Raw genomic sequence first — 22987 nt, forward strand, 5'->3', positions numbered from 1 at the left:
GAAAATGATGTCGGCAAGCTGTTTGGATTTATTTTCATTTTGTTTCTGTTGCATTTTGTGTTAGTTTTACCAGAGATCAAATAAATCAAAGCCAGGAGAGAAAGCTTACCACGTGTTGTGAGTCATCATTGTATTCATATTTAGTTTCTTTTGTCTTTTATTTGCATATTTGGTATTGGAGTCATCCAAAAGTAATTGAAAGTAATCAAGTTAAAGTTACCCTACCCAACCCTGTGTGTTATTGTAAAGATCTCAACGAAATCCCAAAATATTCGTCCAAAGCTTTTATTTTTTAGGAGTGACTTGAGCTTTTATTTCGAAGCAGATAATAATCCCGGAAACCCGTCAGTCTGATGGTAGTGACGTCACTGATGCGGAAGTAAACTCAATCTCCCGATCCACATGGTGAAAAATGGTTGCCCAAGGAGAAAAACAGCAAAGCCACAGGCCGGGCGTCTATAAACAGAAAAACAAAGGACACAAAAGTGGGCGGCATCGAACGAAAGGTGAAGTTGAGAGGGCTAGTAAAGGTGAGTTATTGATAACATGACATGTTTGAGATCGCGTTATAGATTGTGTGTTGCTAGCTTACCAAACACGTGTTGTCATAAGTAAAGTGTTATTGTTCTTGGTTGGACCCTTTCAAACGATCTTTTGTCTCACAGGGAGGGTCTCTGTGATATCCCTCACTAAAAAACAGAAGCGAGAGCTACGGAAGATCGACCGAAAGAACAAAGCCAGTCAACTACGCAAGAACAAGAGAGATGTGGTATTTACTCATGCTAATCACTAAGCGTCAGCAGCACATGTTCCTACATCACAAGATATGCATGCAAGGATACTCTGCTTTACACATTTATGTGCATTCATATCCTGCGTGTATTGTAATTTCACACTGCAGACACATTCTAGAACTCTGATCTCAGGAAGTGTAAAATCATTCTTTTTACCTTTGTATCTCGTCATGTCCAGTTTCTATAGTTTGCTTCTCAGGAACCAAACCATTCCACGAACATCCAGTTCAACATTAATGGAATAGATTGGTCTTTACTGTCATAGTGCCTTTTGTTTACAACGCACTCTAGGACATGCATGCAGTAAAAATGAGATACAAAGGGATGGGGAGTAATATTCAGATAAGTAGGCAATATTTACAAGGTTGTGCTTGAATGCTGGCCTTAGTTGTCCATCTGTAAAATAGTGCAATATAAAACAATGCCTCAGCAGAAGCACTGTGCTAAAATGAATAAAATATGCATCAGCACACGTTGACATAAAGTAAGATATAAATGCAATGATCTTGTTTGCAATTATAATACATTTGTATTCTTATCCATCGTTTTTTAATACTTTAAGAAACACATTTTGGATCATTCACCCCTGAGGTCCAAATTCATGGCTTTTTTTTCCCATTTACCTTGTCATTTCACATTCGTATTTTTGCACTCATGAGGAAAAACATTTACAGACGCTCCCCTACTTACAACCATTCGACTTACGTAAAACGGTAGATATTAACATTTCCTTTAAGGTGTTGACAAAATATCCAGACATTGCTGTAAGTTGGAATTTGTATTGCTCCTTTTTGTGGGTACAGGACATTACTGTAGTGCTTCTTTCCGCCGCTACTGGCGTGTGGCGCTGTGGGAGGTCATCCAGCATCCACCCAGAAGTAAAAACAAATCTGCTTCCTCTTCCTAGTTCGTGTGTTAACATCTCTCCTTCACCAGTTGGTAATCCCACCGCTGCCACCAATGTTGCATGTCGTTTTGTATGGCTAATGGATTTCTCCCTGTTCATAAAGGCGTACACTTACGATCTCTTTGGAGCGCGACAACCGTCAACACCCGTTTATTGTAAACACACCGAACTCTCTCAGAAACTAAACTCTCGCACAGACACTCGCGTCACTCGTCACCCTACTGAACATCTACTACTCACATCCTACGGCTACACTATCTCCAACACGCTAAGAACTTTGACATTTTTATTGTTAGATATCTCATGCATCCATTCAATATGGTTGGTGAATATAAGAGGGGAGTCGTTTCTTTTGAAATTAAAGTGGAATAAGGAAGCTCGATGCGGTTGAGAAAATAGTTGGATCGCTTTTTTTCAGCCACTTTTTTACCACTGAAGAAAGAGCCTAACTGTTGAAGCTCATCTTCCAAAAGTAAGTTTAACTTAACTTTGTTTATCTTTTATAGAGCATATTTTTTTATGAAATGCTTATTTTTTTCGTAAAAAACAATATAGGTTACTTATACAAGCCCTAAACATACTTATATAAACCTTAAACATACAAAATATAGCACTGAAGCAACTTACCAACAAATTACACTTACGAACGATCGTAGGTCGGGCAGCGTCTGTGATATGCACCCAGTTAGGCTTAAAAATAGGCTGTATCTGAGTACCTGCACCTCTATATTTTTATCTGTACTTTCCTCATAGGTCTTAACAGAGAAACGGCGTTTGGGCAGTAGGGATGGACCTCCTATTCTGGTAGCTGTCGTGTCTCTTCACGCCGGAGTGGATGCCAGCGCTGCTACCAAACTGCTCCGTAATGAGGGTGCGGGTGGCGTTGTACAGCAGGAGAAGTGTGTCAGTGGTGCCAGTGACAGTTTTGGATTGGCTGTGCCCCGTTTTAAACAAAGATTTACCTTCCTAAGAATCAGCACAGGTAAGTACTGCTAGTGTTTTTGTGTCCACAGTTGTAGGTTCTCTGTGTAATCACGTTGGGTTTTCTCCAGGTTTTTTTATGTCTGCTAAAAAGAGGAAAGTTAGGAAATTTATTTCGAAATGGTTTTATTTCATACGTTGTTCAAAACTAAAAACTAGAAAAAAAAACTAATTTCAGCAATAACATTTAAAAGGAGCATAAATTTGACAAGTATATACATTTTTTCCTGTCTCATTGCGCTCGATAGCTTAATTAAAAAAAATAATACAATTTTTTATCATCCTAAAGAACCACAAAATATATTTTTAAATTAAACAAAAAAATTAAGTGAAATTTCCCCCTAATTTTTTCCTTTTTATTTTCCTGTCCAGCTACCACAAATTAATCAACAGACACAATATTTGATTCTTTTTATCTGTTTGATTTGGTTCTTCTTTTTTTTCTTCAATCAAAACAAAACACAACATTTCTTTGCCTTATTTTCAAATCTATACTTTTAAAAATAGTCTCCCGTCACTTGAAGTTCTACGAGATTTTTGCCAATTTTTCCTGACTTTTCCCCCCCAACCTTTTCTCTTTTAAGTCTTTATTACGTGTTTACTCTAGATTGCAAATACCATTCTAAACAATGTTAAGTACATTTTTATCTAATACAGACATTTCTAATTCTAATGAATTACAAATCCTATGGATCAGAGTGATTAGCAAATTTAATTTTGAATATTCTTCCGACCAAAATTTGGTGGATCTATGTCAGGTTTAACCCAACAGATGTTAACTAAACCTGTATACAAAAAAGACACAGAGAACGTGAATATTACTTTTCTTACTTACAAGGAGAAATGACCATAGTCTGCCTATTACAGTCTACTGGACACTCTAAAAAAGTCTCCTTCTCCTTGCCTTTTTATTGTGTTCGGAACGCCCTAGTTTACATAAGGTCTCTTCTGCTAAAGGGAGGGGGGGTGACAAAATAAACAGTTGAGACCTGTTTACACAACAACATGTTATGGTAAGCATATTCTATAGTAAACGAAACTAGGCGAGCCTGAGGTCAGAGAGGAGTTGAGTGTCACATTCAGCTCCCTTATCTGGCCGCAGCTAGGTGTCGACTGTTTAGTGAACATCTTGTTTCCTCCTTCTTCAAACACAAGCAAGAAAGGCACACAGTATGCAAAGAAGATAATGCAACAGTAGAATAACATATTTACAGTTTAAATCCATCAATCTAAGATTTTAAAACCTGCGTGCAACCCAAATATTTGAAGCTGTTTTTTTCCCTCTGGTCCAGATGACATGCATTCACTGCTTGACGTAGCAAAAACAGCAGATACCCTTCTATTTGTGCTGGATCCTGTTGAAGGTTGGGACAGCTATGGAGACCACTGTCTCTCTTGTTTATTCGCCCAGGGACTCCCCAGCTATGGTAAGTTTAACCCTAGCCACCTGTTTAATTTTGTTTCCTCATTTCTAATGCAAATCTGATTTTCAAAAAAACACCTACCCATCGGTAGCTCTTGTATGCCAGGGTGTGTCTGACCTCCCTGTAAAGAAGAAGGTGGATTCCCGACGAGCGCTGTCCAGAGTCACTGAAAACCGCTTCCCCACGGACAGAATTTTCACTCTGGACACCGAGCAGGATGTTACCATGCTGCTGCGACACTTGGGCACCCATAGGCAAAGAAAACTTGGCTTCCGGTCCAGACGCTCTCATCTTGTGGCCCAACACGTTACTTTTACGCCGAATGCCACTTCTGGCCAAGACACTTCTGGTGGCCCCACTGGCCTGGGTACCCTCTGTGTTTCCGGGTACGTCCGTGGGCGTCCCCTCCGAGTGGATAGGCTAGTGCATATCAGTGGATTTGGAGATTTTCAACTGAGTCAGATAGACGCTCCGATGGACCCACTCCCCTTGAACACAAATGCACCTCAACATGCCAAATCTGGCAAGGGTGGGGATGTTGACATGATGGTAAGATTTTGGTTTCATTCTGACTTCTGGCCTTGGTGGGATTTACATACCGTAAATTCCGGACTGTAACGCACCTGATTATAAGCCGCACCCACCACATTTTAGGAGGATAGCTTTTGTATTTACACAAGCCGCACCTGTATATTAGCCGCATGCGCCCACATTCAAACATGTAACATAATCACAAAATTAACCCAAACCCTACTTTGAGTCCCGCGATTTTTACTGAACATAAAGTACACCGTCCAAAAACCACAGCCAGCAGAATAACAGAAAATTACACCGGTATTTAACATTGGTTGCAGACTTGCAGAGTCCAAGTCCCGCTAAAAGTAATCCAAGGAAAAAAGTGTATATTTCAAAAGGTACGGGTGGGAAAAATATATATCCACTATTGTCTGCCGTGTCCACAAACACTCACCTTTACCGGTCCCCACCTCCCGTCATCCCCCGCGTCTGTTACACCCCTTCTTTTTAATTGGTCAGTGCAAGACTTATCAGAATAAGTGTCCAAAATAAATCCAAATAAATACATTACAAAAATATACAGTTGCAAATACATATTATACATGGTTACACAATTTACAAAGAAAGACGATACACCGGGAGCGTTTTCAAAGCTTTAATAATAATAATATTATAACTTTCATCCCAAACCGTGCCTGTGAAGGGTAGCAAAACGCTACTAGCCACACGCTCGCAACGCAGTAAACCGGACTGTTAAAAAAAACACACCACACTTGCAAAAACCACGGTAAACCGTCCTCATCTTCCTCCTTATAACTAACGTCATCAAAGTCGTCCTCCCCAGTATGGGCAAGAGACTTTGCCATATAGACGACGTCCCACGCTCCCAAAAACACACTAGCAACACGCTCGCAAGGTAATGTTTGCGTGCAGTAACTCTGTTTCCTTCTTTATCGGACTGCTCGATTGCATTTAGCTTGGAAGCTGCCTTGAACTCGAGCGCCGCTGGCGGCTGTTAGAAAAATTACATAAATTGGCCGCATCACTGAATAAGCCGCAGGGTTGAAAGTTTGGGAAAAAAGTAGCGGCTTATATCCGGAATTTACGGTAATTGTTTTTTTTGTTTCCCTTTGAAGGATGGTGCCCAGGAAAAAGGCCCTGTGCGGGTGCTGATGAAAGCAGACCCTTCTTGTAGAGAAAGCCTGCAGACGGAAGCTGAGGTGGACCCCATGGATGGAGAGCAGACGTGGCCCACAGAATCAGAGCTGCTTGAAGCTGAAGGTAAATCATAGGATGCCTCTCGTCTTAATAAACTGGTGAGGAAGGTCTAAGCTGCTGTCAATCATGGACAAATCATTACATCCACTACACAGCATCATCTCCAAACAGAAGGGCAGCTTCAGCGACGTACTGCTGTCACGGTCTTGTTCCAAGGACAGACTGAGGAGATCATTTCTTCCTCTTGCCATGAGGCTCTTTAACTCCACCTGGGGGAGTAAAAGCCCACAAAAAACCCCACCTCCACATTTGCGTATTACCCTATTTTTATTACAGTGTGTGTTTTCCGTAGCACTATTTAAATACTCTATAATATAATGTTATATTGGGTATTTTTGTATTCTTTATCTTTATTTTATTATTTTATCCTTCAACCCAAGGATACTGCTGGAAGTGTGAATTTCCTGACAGGGATAAATAAAGTATCTAGGACTACCCCTGGTATGTACATCTGGAGACTTAAGTCTGTGTCCACCCAAAAAACTACTGCACAATCGGATTGCTCAATTTTGATATTGAAAGTGACCTTCATAATCAGAGAAGCTCTGAATATTTTATACCCAAAACTTTACAGCCGAAATAATAAAACCAATACAAGGCTTCTGAAACAACGATTTTGTGAGACAAGCCATGTGAAGCTGGCTTTGACTCAGGGATGGTTTGGCGCTTTTTAATTTTCATTTTGCACCTCAGAAGGAAGGAGATAGTGGACACTTTTCAATCGGGAGTTCTGACAAGTTTTTACCAATGACACAATTTCACGAAAGTTTGTGTCCTTCTGCTTCCATGCTACTAGCTAACACCAGAGCTATCTAACTACAGTGAGACCTCGGTTATCGCGGTTAATGGGGACCAAAACCACCCGCGATAAGTGAAAATCCGCAAAGTAGCGGCGCACCTTCCCAAAAAAAAACAACTTTTTTTTAATTATTATTTTTTTTAGACACGGTTAATAGGGAACAAAACCACCCGCTAAAAGTGAAAATCTGCGAAGTAGCGACGCCCCTTAAAAAAAAAAATAATAAAAAATCTCATCTCATTATCTGCACCGCTTATCCTTATTACGGTCCGGAGGGGCTGGAGCCCATCCCAGCCATCTCCAGCCAATCGCAGCTGCAAATCGCATTAGTTCTCGCAGCTAGCTGCGTTCTTCATCGACGCACGAGCCTAGTGATCCACCGCTAAGAGTCGTACAGCTGGGCGATTTTACGTCCGCCCGGGACGATCTGAGACAAATTCACGACAGGGTTTATACTTGCGCCGCACCGCGGGTGCTGTTCGGTCGCTCCCGCGAGCGAGCCCCTAACCTGCGGCGCGGGTACTTTCGGGCGCGATACGCACAACACCGTGACAAGCCGAGCGGGTCGGGCGCTCGGCGCGGAGGCCGGCGTCTCCCGCCCGGGCCACGATGGCTCTACATGGCGCTACACGGCCCTCGACGGCGGCCGCGGGGGGAAAGGGGTAGCTGGGGGGACCTCTGGGGTTAGGGGGGGGTGGTGAAGCGGAAGCCGCACCGAAACCGCGCGCCGGGAAATGAGAACGGCGCGCCGTGCTAGGGTCGTCGGCCGCAGGGGATTCCTGCAAAAAGTGAAAATCTGCAAAGTAGCGACGACCCTTAAAAAAAAAAATATATTTTTAAACCATTACGGACCGTGAAGCTCGGAAGCCGCGAATGTCGAACCGCGAAGTAGCAGGGTCCCACTGTACATTTAAGCAGTTGTAAACACGTATTTTGTGTTATTTCAGTCTGTTTTTCCAGAAACCACCCACTCGAGAAACTAACACAAACATCAATCAATCATTAGTCATTTTATGTAATTTAATTTGTATGCCACCTGACAATTTGGTCTGGAGATTCTGCGTCAGTGTTTGATAACCTGAAATTTCTGGAAAATATCTTAAATAATTCATACACTGTATGATGTGTTTTACGATAAATAAAAACCAAATGTACTGGTAATCTGTCTTTTAGAGGCCAGCAAGAAGAAACATGTGATGAAAGTACCAAAAGGAACATCTGACTATCAGGCTGCGTGGATTGTGGACGATGAAGAAAACGGGGAGTCAGGCGAAGAAAGCAGCGATGATGACGATCACGATGACGACATGATGGACGAAGGTCATGAGGGAAATGATGACGACTCACAGGTAAAAATATTAACTCGTGCGCTTATATTAATGCCATCAAAGATTCGCCCTTCTCCCCATTTTTCAATTTGTTTTTTCAAGTAAAGGCTGCTTTGGTTAGTTAATTCAACAATGCGAAACAACTTTTTAAGTGGTTAGCTTGCTTCCAGAGTTGGGTAGGGTTACTTTAACTTGATTTCTTTCAATTACTTTTGGATTACTCCAATACCAAATATGCTAATAAAAGACAAAAAAAACTACCGTAAATTCCGGACTATACCGCTACTTTTTTCCCAAATGTTCAGCCCTGCGGCTTATTCGGTGAAGCGGCTAATTTATGGAATTTTTCTAATGGCCACCAGCGGCACAGGAGTTTAAAAGGTAAGATTAAGACCAGTAGAATATGTGCGCCAAGAAAGACTTCAATCTCTAAGTTTTAGCATATATTTTCTGTAAAGTTAAAGTACGTTCCGATACTGAGGAAGATGCCCTTGATGGCGATAGTTATGAGAAGGAAGTTGAAGATGATCTACCGTGAATTTCACGTTTACGGGAAGCTTTTTCTTCACAAGTATGTTTGATACATTGCGAGCGTGATCCTACTAGCGTGTTGGTACCTTTCAAAGGCACGGTTTGGGATGAAAGTTATATTATTATTATTAAAGCTTTGAAAACTCTCCCGGTGTACCGTCTTTCTTCATAAATATGTGTAACCACGTATAATATGTATTTGCGACCGTTTATTTTTGTAATGTATTTATTTTAGAGATTTATTCTGCTATGTGTTCTACGGACGAATCAAAAATAAGGGGCGGAGCAAACACGGGCTGATGGGAAATGTGGTAAAGCTGAGTTACCAGTTGATCTGTCTGTTGTCGCAGCGGACAATAGTGGATATGTAGTTTTCCCACCCTTAACTTTGGAAATATACATTCTGTTTCCTTGGATTACTTTCAACGGGACCCGACTGTACAAGTCTGCATCATACCTTAATTACGGGTATCATTTCCTATTTATGATGTCAACTGTAGTTCTGGATTTGTGTACTATCCATGAAGTTACAATTGTGGAGCTTACAGCTTGGCCAGGGTTAAACTTGCAACTGAGTAGCAAGTTTTACAGCAGGCGCCCGCGGCTTATACATGGGTGCGGCTTGTATAAGTAAAAAGGTGTCAAATCACTCAAAAGGGCGTGGGTGAGGCTTATAATCAGGTGCGCTCTATAGTCCGTAATTTACGGTATATATGAATAAAATGATCACTCACAACACGTGGTAAGCTTTCTCTCCTGGCTTTGATCTCTTTGATCTCCGGCAAAACGAACATAAAATGCGACAGAAACAAAATGAAAATAAATCCAAACAGCTTGCCAACATCATTTTTGCCGTTCCAACTATTCCTGCACAAAATTTAGTCATTTTATTCATATTTAGTTTCTTTTGTCTTTTATGAGCATATTTGGTATTGGAGTCATCCAAAAGTCATTGAAAGTAATCAAGTTAAAGTAACCCTACCCAACCCTGCTTGTTTCTGTGTGTACGTGACACAAAACTGCACATTGCACCGCCGAGGTGTTGCTAGTTTGTTGTTCCAAGCGTCTGCGGCAAAACGCCACAACAATAGTGCTTTGGATCAGGAGTCCCAAGAGCAGCCCCTTCCTGCTGCACGGACATATCTCATTTCCTGTCTGGCCATGAGGAGGAACAGGCAAGAGGAGGCGAGACTGCACCCATTTTTTTTAGGGTCTAAGAAAAGCCTCTTGCACTTCACACATGGGAATATATGTAGCATTTGGGTTCTTCAAAAGCTTCTTTTGATGGGGGTGGTGTAGATATCTGACCAAATCTGTGACCGTGTCCTGGGTTTGATTTTTTTTCATTACCGCAACACTACACAACTCTATTTTTAATGTGCTTTCAAATAGCAGTATTTATCTCAAAAAGCTTTACAAAAACATCCATTATCTGCACCACTTATCCTCAGTAGTATCGCGAGGGTGCTGGAGCCCATCCCAGCTATCCTCAGGCAGTGGGCAGGGGACATCCTGAACGGGTTGCCAGCCAGTTACAGGACAATTCACTTGTTCGTTCACACCTAAATACAATTTGGACCAGCCAATTAACCTGAAACGCATGTTTTTGGAATGTGCAGGGATGTGATTTTTCCGCTAATTCGCGGAATTCCGCTTTTTTATCTCCAAAAATAAAATTTTAAAATTTCCGAATCTTTACTTGGTAAAAAAAACTGATTTCGTCTCGACAGCAGCATTCCATTTTAGTGTTTCCGTAACTGAAATGAAACGTACTTGATTGGTTGAAGTCTGCGTGTTGACCAATAAACGCGTTTGTTATAAAGGCGTAGGAGTATGCCATTGTTCATTTCTCACACGTTTTTGCCGAGTGTTTAAAGAAAGATGTCCGAGATCGAACGCAAAGATGCTCCGCGAGTTAAAGAAATTGCTAAGATCGTAAAAAACAAGTTTCGATCGGACTGGTTAGAGAAGGAATTATCTACAAATGTGGGTGGCCCCGACGTGATCCAATGTAGCGAGCAGAGACGGGAGTCGTAGGCGGAGTGTCAAACAAAGTTGCCAACGAAAGCTGCTTTAATGACATTTAAACTGGCAATAACAAAACAAACACGAGAGTGGCTAGAACCGGCCGAATTAAGAGTCCCCCTAGGAACTCGCTAACTAAACAATGGTTCCGTGGGTGAATTATGTACAACCCACTACAGTACTTTCATTTATAGATAACATCTTCTGGTATAACAAAGACATTTGTGGTATGTTCTATTATGAGTTACTTTTAATTTGGTCATGATACAATTATTTATTCATGAAATTTGAACTCTTCAACATGATTTATGTGTTAACTTAGTAATCACATGAGTTAGATATGATGATATTCTCAGTGATAGTTTTTAAAAGCAAAGGCAGTCCAATGTTTTTTAATGTGACTGATTTTGAGTTGACTTAAACTGTAATTTTATATGGGATAGATCAAAATACATTGAAAATTTATGCTGTTGTTTTGTCTATTTCTTTGTCATCTGAGTGCATTGAAAGTACTTAAAAACCCATGAGCTCCGGGGGGCTTCGCCCCACTTGTCCCCCCACCAGGGCACTGCCCTGGACCTAGCTGGGTGCCCGCGGCCCCCAGACCCCCGCCAAATTTTCAGATAATTTCACTTTGGTCAAATCACATCCCTGAATGTGGGAGGAGTGCCCGGAGGAAACCCACGCATGCACGGGGAGAACATGCAAACTCCAAACAGGAAGGTTTGATCTCATGACCTCAGAACTGTGCCGCGGACGCGCTAAACACTGCTCCGCTGTGCTGCTCTTTTACAAAAACACGTGCAATTAAAATTGCTAGTCATGACCATAATAGCTGCAAAAATGTGCAACAAAAAAATGTAACTACTGTATTTATCTGTGTATAACTTGCACTTTTCATCAGGTGAAACCAAGCATTTTAAGGGACAAAGTTGAATACGTGCTGCCATAATTAGAATAATTTATTGACAAAGTAAACTAAGAACTCAATTCCATCATAGAATTGACAATTTATTCAATGTCCTTCAAAGTTTTGATTCAACATCATATATTTTAAAAAGGGATTTCATTTCCCTTGCTGTTTTTTTCTCTGCTTTTATTTGTGGCTCTCAGTACGACTATCTGTTTTCTTAATTTTCAAACATTCAACTCTGGCTGACTAAAAATAGTGATATAATGATGTAAGATTGATTGCCTTTTTGTATGTCATCTATATCACTGCGCGTCTAGTGCACGGTCCACAACTGGTAGCTCTGGAGCCGTATGTGGCTCTTGTCCACTCTAGTGGCTCCCTGGCCTTTTTCAAATAATGTTTGATAATGATAAATAATATATTTATATTTATATAATATATGATGAGATCAGGGGATGATATAGTTGAAACCTGTGCGGTCCTGAGATATTTTGTGATTAAGGACCATATTAATAAATGTGACTTGTCTTGATATGGTTTCTGTAGGACAAACATGACATAAAAATTCTAAACGTTTTCCAATGAGTATAAATATATACAGTAAAAACATACACGGTATGTGTTGCCTTCTTTATAAAACCTTTATTTTAGTGCGGCTCCATACTTGTTTTTATTTTTTTATTTTTTGGGTCCAGTATGGATCTTTTCACATGATGGGTGGCCAACCCCTGGTCTAACGGTAAAGATCCAAGTTCGATTCCTGTTGCATCCAATGTTTTGCGATCCTGGTCAGAAATATTTTTTCAAACATGGCACAAGTTCCATGATATACTACCAAATGTTTTGTGTATAACACGCAGGGTTGGGTAGGGTTACTTTAACTTGATTACTTTCAATGACTTTTGGATTACTCCAATACCAAATATGCTCATAAAAGAAACTAAATATGAATAAAATGACTACATTTTGTGCAGGCTTGGGGAGTAACGGAATACATGGAACGGCAAAAATGACGTTGACAAACAGTTAGGATTTATTTTCATTTTGTTTCTGTCGCATTCTATGTTCGTTTTGCCGGAGATCAAAGCCAGGAGAGAAAGCTTACCACGTGTTATCAGTCATCATTTTATTCATATTTAGTTTCTTTTGTCTTTTTTTAGCATATTTGGTATTGGAGTAATCCAAAAGTAATTGAAAGTAATCCAGTTAAAGTAACCCTACTCAACCCTGATAACACGCACCTAGACTTTGAGCTGAAGGCGCGTTTTATGCTAATAAATACGGTAATTAACTGTTAACTTACGAATGACTTATATTTCATGTTGACAATATATGTGTATTATTTGTTATTGCAACATCTATTGCAGCCTGGTCATCCTGGAAGGGGGATGACCTCAGGTGCCGGGCCCTTCTCAAGGTTTTTTCATTTAACCCCGTGCTGAGGTTTTTGAGTTTTTCCCTTGCCCTCATGTAGGTTTTATATCAGGGGATGATGCAATGATAGTCTGTGGTCTGTGTAGCCCTTTGAGACTCCTTGTAATCACAAATAAACATAACGTTCAGTCCCGTTTTTAACCTTCTTGCACAAAATGTAATCTTTTGCCAGGACGCGGGTTCAGATCTCCCCTCAGAAGACGACGAGGACGAAGAAGAAGAGGAAGAAATATGCGCAACAGAACGGGTGGGAGATGACCAGCGCTATGATGAAAACATGGATGAGGCGGCAGAAGAAGAAGGTCTCCAGCGATACAGAGAGGCGCGAGCCAATGAGATGTTCCCCGATGAGGTGGATACACCCATTGACGTAGCGGCCAAGATCAGGTTGGTTCTCATGCCGAGTCGTTTGCTTTCAAGTATTCAAAAAGGGTATGGAAATCTGGGTTTTCTTGTCCTGGAAATTTAGAATACAAAGGAACCTCGGTTTTCGAACGCCTCCCTGTTTGAACGAATCTGAGTCCGACCAAAAATTTCGAGAAATTCTTGCTTCGCTGTTCTGTCAAAAAATTGGAGTTCGAACGCCGGTATTGCGTGAGTACATACGCTAGGGTGCGATGCTGAGCGGCGTACGCGTGTTTTAGCCCCTAATTATGCCTCTGAAGAAAGTCGGTGCAAGCAGCAAAGTTGCTACAGGTGAAAAAAAGAAAAGTTGTTCGTACAACTATTGCCTTTAAGAAAGAAATAATAGCCAAATATGAAGGAGGTGTGCGAGTTTCCGATCTTGCTAGGGAATACAGCAGGGCTTAATCTGCGATCATGATAATAGTAAAGGATATGGAGGCTCTGAAATCGAGTGATGTGGCCAAGGGAGTGAGTGCTATAAGCAAGCAACGGCCGCAAGTTTTGGATGAGGTTGAAAAACTTTTGATGATTTTTCTTTCCCCACCGTCCACCTGCGCCTTCTGCTGACCACCACAAAGGTAAGAAATCTTATTCATAATTCTTTTCTTTATCCTTTTTTTGTTTTTACACGTTCATGTTAGCGTAATTTTTCGTTCGGAAGATTACGTTAACGCGAACGTACGATTAGCATTATGTTTACGGTAAACATTCAGGTAAACATTCAGGGTGTTGGAACGGAGCCCAACATTGAGGGTGTTGGAACGGAGCCCCCTTTCCAATGAACCGCTCACCACTTATTGTGGAGACCCGGGTGCTAAATGACTTGTAAACGACCTGATTTTTTTAATTTTTACACGTTCATGTTAGCGTAATCTTTCGTGCGGAAGATTACGATAACGCGAACGTACGATTAGCCTGGGTTAGCTTGATGTTTACGTTTTTGGTAAACATTCAGGGTGTTGGAACGGATTAAAACGATTCCCATTATTTTTAATGGGATAAATGATTTCGGTGATCGAACAAATCGGTTTTCGAACAGGGTTCTGGAACGGATTATGGTCGAGAACCGAGGTTCCACTGAATTGCGATATTTCTTTTATGCTAGGTTATAGAGACAGTCTTTTTAACTGTTTCATCACTTTAGCAATGCTGTCCCCTTACTTCCAGGTTTCAGCGCTTCAGGGGTCTCAAAAGTTTCCGTTCATCCCCTTGGGATCCGATGGAGAACTTGCCCCACAACTATTCCCGCATCTTCCAGTTCCAGAGCTTCGACCGCACCCGTCGTCGCATCCTGGCTGAAGCTGCAGAAGAGGAGGAAGGCGCCATGGTAAAGGGTTTCATATTAATTTCATATGCAGTCACGGTTCTTTTTATACTGATCCGTGAATTTAAATTGAGTTTTACAGTATAAAGGTGCACATATAGCTGTTTACATATATCAGGGGTCGGGAACCTTTTTGACTCAGAGAGCCATAAAAGCACAATTTTTGAAAATGTGTTTCAGTGAGAGCCATATAATATATTTTAAGACTGAATTCAATTAAATGTGAGCATAACAAGCGTCTTAATTTATTATTTTAAATAATGATGTTATAATACTCACCATTAATGCGTCTTCTGGTGCTGCATGGATTTGCTGATGGTTTTGTAGTCTGGTTGGTACTTGGTGAGTTTAAGCTTCATGCAGGCATTGAGGCCTTCATCCGTTAAATGCGATCGTAGGTTGGACTTGATGTTTTTGAGATGTGAAAATGACTGCTCACATGAATACGTCGATCCAAACATTGTCAATACACCAATACTCACACGCCTCAGTGTGTGGTATGTGACTGGAAGCGCGTTCCAAGCTTTGAGAATCCGCTCGTCTTTGGATTGAAGTTTGTCCAGTTCTATCCTCATGTGCTTGCTCGCCAACTCCGCTTTCTGTCGTGCAATTCTTTCCAATTCTTCATTCAGTGATTTGAACTTGCTCATCCTCATCTCTGAGGCCTTCAGGCCAGCCACTTCTGCTTCAAAATCTACCAGTGAGACATCATGAATGCAAGTCAGGTCGGCTGTGTTCAGTTTGGATGGGTGGTGAACTTAATAAGACCACAGTGCTCACGAAATTCTCCAAAGCGCGCTTTGAACGACTGAAGGAGACCGGATGTGAAGCCAGCTAGCTGGTGGAGATGTTTTGAGTGGGCTCACTTGTTGTGTATGCCTCTGTAAACTCTGTTTTTCGAAATGTAGTAAGCGACCTGTTTCAAAATCCTTGACGAAGAGCTCCAGCTTGTTTTCAAAAGCAAACACAGCGTGTAGAAGGAATAACACTGTATTTCCAATGCCTTGCACTTTAACGTTGAGCCGGTTTGGATGTTCGGTAATATCGACGAGATAATAAAACTTGAGGAGCCACTCAGTTTTCGCTACCTCAGGATGCTCGTTGCCTTTCGTTTCAAGAAAAATCCGTATTTCGTTGAGACAAGCCCTAAAACGGCTGAGCACCTTTCCTCTTGACAACCAGCGCACATTGCTGTGCAAAAGCAGACCGTGCAAAGGGGCCATGGCGTGTGACGACTGTTTTATCGATGCCATTTTGTCATTGCAAATTAGGCATACCTGTTCACAAAGGCAAATTCTTCGGACTATTCGTCCTGAAATGTACGATATTCATCATCTTTTTTCGTTTCGCCATCTTCTCCATCGAAGAGTTAGCTTTGAGCTAATGACCAACGGCCAAGTGCCAATGGACGAAAAAGGGGGCGTGTACCTGTGCCCCCCAGTAACGGCCAACATAGGGTATTATCATCCAATTAAAATAGACAATCGCTCGTGCAACTGCAACTCTGCACAAGACATGATCAACAGAAAATCGATGGATGCTTTTAAACAAACGACAATTTTTTTTAAACCCAAATCTGCGAGCCAGATTTGCGAGCCATATGTTATCATCAAAAGAGCCATATCTGGCTCGCGAGCCATAGGTTCCCGACCCCTGACATATATGCTTTGGTTACATCAAGTTCTCATTTCTTGTCCTAAATCGTAATTCGTAGTTTGTATTCTCCGCTGTACTCTGCAGCCCACGTTTTCAGTTGCACTACACAATACAGCGACATCAGTAGTCAAATATTAAATAAATATTATATAAATAAATAAGTAAATATCAGTAATAAATATTAAATGGAAGTTAGTCTTCAAGTTCCTTGTTTAAAGGTTCTATAAATGACACATGATGATCTACTTTTTAGCAAACCAGATGAGTCGAAGCATAGACCATGTGGCCAACAGGAACTGATACTTAAAACCCATAATCATTATTTTTAATGCCTGGGTGTCTTGTTCGGAAAATATTTTTATTTTTATTTCCATTTCAATAATCAATTAAATGGAATTTTAAATAAAGCTAGTATGATTTTCGAGTGGTTGACTACTAAATTACATTTTCAAGGGGACGGAGAAAATGCGGCCTGATGGGAAATGTGGTAAAGCTGAGTTACCGGTTGATCTGTCTGTTGTCGCAGCGGACAATAGTGGATATGTATAGTTTTCCCACCCTTAACTTTGGAAATATACAACAATATACAACAAACATATTTGTTTCCTTGGATTACTTTCAACGAGACCCCGACTTTAGAAGTGGCTCCGGCTTTCTGTTTGTGTCCCTGGGTTGTGCAGTTTACTGTCAATTAGCACAGTAGTTATCCCCACTAGTTGAAAAACACTGGTATAACTGAACAATTTATCTTCCATCATTTTTGTTCATCAATGAACTAAAATAGGAATGTGAATAACAAGTGGAAAGGCCTGTAGCCATCTATGACTTCAACTTTTTGCCACAAGAATTAAGCAGAATCAACCATCCTTCATCAACAATGAACTCCAAACAAAAACGAGTGCTATGGACAGCTACCATACCATTCATCAATGATATCTTGTTGCAGAAAATATCAAAACTTGAAATAACAGTAGCAAATCAGAAGGCACGCACACACACGCTTCTTTAAAATATTCGCCCTCAGTAAATGGTTTTCTGTGCTTTGCTATGCAGTGAGCAATGTGATAGCTTGCTTCAGTGGTGGTGTTTTTAGCAGTGACAAAGGTTTTCAGGGTCTGTGTTTGTTGGCCGTACCCGGACACTGCGCGTTTTAATGTCTCCGCCTTGAATTCATGTTCATGTTTCGTCTCGTAATGACGTTTAACACTTGCTGTGCGAGGTCTGTGCAGCCCTTTGAGACTCTTTGTGAAAAAGTGTAAGAACCCTGTAAATCCAGTAAATAGTCGGCGTTGTTGCAGGTTGGCTGGTACGTCACGCTCCACGTCATCGACGTGCCCCCTTCGGTGATGGAGAGCGTGCAGGCTGGTCGGCCACTCGTTCTGGTTTCGCTTCTTCCCCATGAGCAGAAGGTAAGCCCACGCTTTGAATCTCAAACCAATGGTCATTTTACAGCAGAAGTAATTTATTTTTTCTGTTGGATTTTCAGATGTCTGTGATGCATCTTTTGGTAAGGCACCCTAGTAACACGGAACCTCTCAAGTCCAAAGAGGAGCTGGTGATCCACTGCGGTTTTCGGCGGTTCAGGGCCTCCCCTATCTACTCTCAGCATACATCAGGTAAGACAAGGGGGGGGGGGTCTCCTTATATTTTAACGACTAAGGATATATATATTACTTGTCCATGCAGCGGACAAACACAAGGTGGAGCGCTTCCTCAGACCGGACACCCCCGTTGTGGTGTCTGTGTATGCTCCCATCACGTTCCCCCCAACTGGAGTTCTGCTCTTCAAACAAAGAGATGATGGTGAGATCAAGGGATTTTGCTACTTTTAACATCAATGAAACATTGTGGCACCCTCTGCTGCTTGCTTGTAGTACTGTAACTTTATAAAATGATGTTCTAAGAATCTTGGTTCTGTGAAATGACAAGCGTGGAACGTATATCCTCTCAACATTTTAACGAGTGACATTATATGCAATCAAAACAAATGTCAAAAAGTTGCCTCATTTCTCTCTAAAATACATGTTTTTGTGTAAAATAGTTGACTTAAAATAGAATAGAATAGAATCGGCCGGTCCAGATGGTCCCTAGGTGTGACTGAGCGAGTGAGTTGTCCCCGTGTGCCCTGCGATTGGCTGGCAACCAATTCAGGGTGTCCACTTTCCGGAGATGGCTGGAAACCAGTAAAATAACAACTTAATCAACGCAGCGGGGGAAAAAAACACTTGTCGGATCTCACACTACCACGAAATATCTGTTAAAGTTTAAGTCAAGTTATGTTTATTTGTGACGCCCTTAATCACAAAGATTCTCATAGGGCTGCACAGACCACAGATTAGTGCAAACTACAAACTATTATGACACCAACCCTGATCTAAAACCTGAGGAAAATAGATAGATAGATAGATACTTTATTCATCCGTGTAGGGAAATTCTCACTTCCAGCAGTCTACCCTTAACATGATGCCCTAGGGGGGCTTGTCGCGGAATGGATGACGTCACACGCTAGTTCAAAAGTTCGACATCCCTGCTTCAGATGGTAAATCTTTTCTTTGTGTCCAGGGATACACCACTTCGTGTTAGCAAGTCCGCCTCCTCTCTGGTTCCCGCTGGCTTTCGTGTCTCTGTATAGCGGCGCTGAAGCCGGATAGCTCCGGGTGGCTACACGTTAGCGTCCGGAATGCTAAACGTGAGCCACGTTTCCGCAAAACGCAGCAACTGCGCTCCCTGTGCGCTTCGATGTTTTCCACCAGCACTCGTTGGTTGTATTTGGTAGTGAGTTCATATTAACCATGATTACGGATGGTACCGAAGACTTATAACTTCTTCCACGATAGGCCCTTCATCACGCCGGCACGAGAATTCTTCAGGGCAAGGAGTTGATTCCTCGAATAAACGCATTTTTGTGCACTAAAACCCATGTCCATAGGATAGAAAGTAATCCATAGTGTAGTTGTCAAAACGGGAAGAAAAACACCAGAGATAGAAGTGGACAATAAAACAATAAATCACAAAAAGTGAGAGATAACAGGGGAGCTGCTGCAACAGGCAAATGAAGAAACTTTGAGAAGGGAGCAATTGTTTTTTTTCTTTTTTTGTAAGAAAGAACATCGCAAATAAATACAATGGAAACAGAATTCTATTTGTCTATTGTATATAGTGGAACTGCCTAAAATCATAGTTTACTATTTTAATATTTTTCCCCCCCGACTTGTGTGCGTATAGGCGTGCAGGACCTGGTGGCAACGGGCAGCCTGCTCAGCTGTGACCCTCAACGCATCATGCTCAAGCGCATCGTGCTGAGCGGACACCCTTTCAAAATAAACCGTCGCTCTGCAGTCGTGCGTTACATGTTCTTCAACAGGGGTGAGTCTTTTTCACTTTACACATTTCCTCTTTAATGGATCCAATAGGAATCCCCGTTTTTCTCTCCACATTGGTTTGAAAACAGCTCTGCTCAACTGTGCATACAACTGAAAGGGTTCTATCCGCACTCTTTACTTTTACCTTATTTTAACTCATTGATTTTACTATGTTTTATCTGTGGTTTTAATGCATACCTAAGACTTAAAACATTGGTACCTGTTGCCTCCCTGCTTGGCGTTCAGGATTAGGGGTTGGAATTGGGGGGTTTGGTCACCTAATGACTCCCATCACCTCAGTTGGGTTGAGCGAGGGGGCTGGGAATCCCCTCCTCAAAATCAATCTCCCAAAAGAGTCAGAAATGACTCTAGCCACCTCCCACTAGGGGGATATGGCTGTGGTGTATATATATATATATGTATATATATATATATATATATATATATATATATATATATAAACCAAATTTTAAATTTTCAATGTCTTATTGTGTGTTTTTAACCTGTCTGCCATTTCTGTTAAGCACTTTGAATGGCCTTGTGTATGAATTGTGCTATACAAATAAATTTGCCTTGCCTAGATGACATCATGTGGTTCAAACCGGTGGAACTGAGAACCAAATGGGGTCGTAGGGGCCACATCAAGGAGGCTTTGGGTAAGGAAATGCAGTGGAACCTCTGTTCTCGACCATAATCCGTTCCAGAACCTTGTTCGAAAACCCTTTTGTTCGATCACCGAAATCATTTTTCCCATTCGAAATAATGTAAATCGTTTTAATCCGTTCCAACACCCTGAATGTTTATCATGAACGTAAACATGAAGCTAACCCAAGCTAATCGTATGTTCGCGTAATCTTCCGTACGAAAGATTACGCTAACATGAACGTGTACAACTAAAAAAAATCAGGTCGTTTTAGCACCCGGGTCTCCACAAAAAGTGGTGATCAATTCATTGGAAAGGGGGCTCCGTTCCAACACCCTGAAAGTTGGGCTCCATTCCAACACCCTGAATGTTTACTGAATGTTTAACGTAAACTTAAAGCTAACCCAGGCTAATCGTACGTCCGCGTTATCGTAATCTTCCGTATGAAAGATTTCGCTAACATGAACGTGTAAATTAAAAAAAAGGATAAATAAAAGAATTATGAATAGGATTTCTTACCTTTGTGGTGGTCAGCAGAAGGCTCAGGCAAGATCAGACACTCGCACACCTCCTTCATATTTTGCTATTATTTCTTTCTTAAATGCAATAGTTGTACGCACTACTTTTCTTTTTTCACCTGTAGCAACTTTGCTGCTTGCACTGACTTTCTTCGGAGGCCTAATAAGGAGCTAAAACACCCGTACGCCGCTCAGCATCGACCCTAGCGTGCGCACTCACGCATTACCGGCGTTCGAACTCCGATTTTTTTAGACCGAACAGCGAAGCAAGAATTTCTCGAAATTTTTGGGTCCGACACCGATTCGTTCGAACTGAGAGGCGTTCGAAAACCCAGGTTCCACTGTCGTCTGATTTCCCGCTGAGGGGAAATATTCTTAAAATCTGTTTTTGTCTCAAGGAACACATGGTCACATGAAGTGCGTGTTCGATAGCCAGTTGCGCTCTCAAGACACCGTGCTGATGAACTTGTACAAGAGGGTTTACCCCCGTTGGACGTACGACCCCTACGTGCCTTCGCCCCTGCCCTGGTATAAAAGAGAGTCGACGGTTGACCTGCAAGCCGTGGATATGGAGTAGTGTAAGAAAAAATAATGCATCGCTAGGAGTGAATAAATACAAGTACGAATATCTATTTTGGGTGTTTATGATTGAGTGGGAAACGGTATATTTTTCGAAAAAGGTAATTTCATTATTGTATAGGTAAAGATTTTTGTCCTTATATTTCAGGTCGATGTCAAATGGAAGAGGTTGCGTCTCTATTGTTGATGGGACATGGGCTTTTAGCCACTAGAGGGCAGCAATGTATAAATCTTAATTGTTATCCGGTTCGCGGCATAACGTTTTAGTAGTATAATTTGCTATGTACAGGGTTGGGTAGGTTTACTTTAACTGGATTACTTTCAATGACTTTTGGATTACTCCAATACCAAATATGCTAATAGAAGACCAAAGAAACTAAATATGAATACAATGACTAAATTTTGTGCAGGCTTGGGGAGTAACGGAATACATGGAACTGCAAAAAGCTGTTTGGATTGATTTTCATTTTGTTTCTGTTGCATTTTATGTTCGTTTTGCTGGAGATCAAAGAGATCAAAGCCAGGAAAGAAAGCTTACCACGTATTGTGAGTCATCATTTTATTCATATGTAGTTTCTTTTGTCTTTTATTAGCATATTTGGTATTGGAGTCATCCAAAAGTCATTGAAAGTAATCCAGTTAAAGTAACCCTACCCAACCCTGGCTATGTATTTAAGATTCTTAAGCAGTTTATCATTTTTGTCATGTCAAAATAATCTGAGCCTGCAAATCAATGCCCTAAAATGAATATTTCATGACGACTTTTGGTCTTTTTAAATGGAATTTTAAGGGTACGTTGTATTAGTGTGTTTTGTCAATTTTTTGCGTTTTTTTTAGTCATTTTCCTTTCTCTCCTTTTTGTTTTTATCTACTTTTACACTCCCCCTCTCTTTTTTCATTTTTCCTTATTTTTCCCTTTTGTTTCTCAGTTTTTCTTTACTTTTTTCTTTCTCTTTATTATTTTGTCTTTTATAGTTGTTGTTAAGTTCTCTAATTGTCTACATAAAACTGAAATTAAGATTAAACTTTACCTGTGTAATTTCCCGGTAAAACTATTACAAATAGAAAATTTTTCAACCTTGTAAAATAATACCCTGGATGCCATTCTTGGAATTCTATCATTGTTATTTTTTTGTACTGCCATTCACCAGAATATTTTTTCTTCTTCATCTCGATTTACAAATACAACACGTTGGTTTTGTATAATGTACAGGGTGTTCCAAAATGGTTCACTCTATTCCAAATGACCATATCTGGGGAAACTCCTTCATGTATTTTAATGGAACTCAATACACTTTATCTTGAAGGTCATCAGTTGCATTGGATACATTTACAAAGTACAAATATTTGCCGCTTCTATCACAAATTTTCACAACTCTTCTATTCGAGCGCCTGCACATGTCGAGTCTGTATTCAATCTCGTATAAGCAGCCCTTTTCTTGTGATTTGTGGTGCCCTGTGATTTTTTTTTTTTTGCAGTTTGTGCCTTCTTTGCAAAATTTGTGAAGAAAACATGTCTTTAAATGTGAATGACTTAATCTGTAAGGATAGAAATGCAGAACGTTGCACA

General features: G+C 40.9%; 1 protein-coding gene, 1 long non-coding RNA gene and 1 pseudogene across 2 annotated transcripts in view; 2 read left to right on the top strand and 1 right to left on the bottom strand.

The window, feature by feature from the left end:
- Positions 1–22987, top strand: part of LOC148358872 (uncharacterized) — a 288823-nt gene that overhangs the window by 167117 nt on the left and 98719 nt on the right. The window lies entirely within an intron of this gene.
- Positions 361–21470, top strand: tsr1 (TSR1 ribosome maturation factor). The gene is made up of 15 exons (XM_088346247.1): positions 361–530; positions 666–769; positions 2455–2683; positions 3975–4109; positions 4198–4655; positions 5759–5903; positions 7873–8048; positions 13103–13317; positions 14503–14662; positions 17614–17724; positions 17802–17931; positions 18002–18118; positions 19541–19681; positions 20259–20333; positions 21237–21470. The coding sequence occupies exons 1-15, from the start codon at positions 413–415 to the stop codon at positions 21413–21415; spliced, it is 2493 nt and encodes an 830-aa protein (XP_088202373.1). The 5' UTR covers positions 361–412; the 3' UTR covers positions 21416–21470.
- LOC148358881 (5.8S ribosomal RNA) lies at positions 6901–7090 on the bottom strand (annotated as a pseudogene).

Source organism: Urocampus carinirostris, chromosome 10, assembly GCF_059441175.1.
Source record: "Urocampus carinirostris isolate Australia breed hairy pipefish chromosome 10, RoL_Ucar_1.0, whole genome shotgun sequence".
Classification (NCBI taxonomy): Eukaryota; Metazoa; Chordata; class Actinopteri; order Syngnathiformes; family Syngnathidae; genus Urocampus; species Urocampus carinirostris.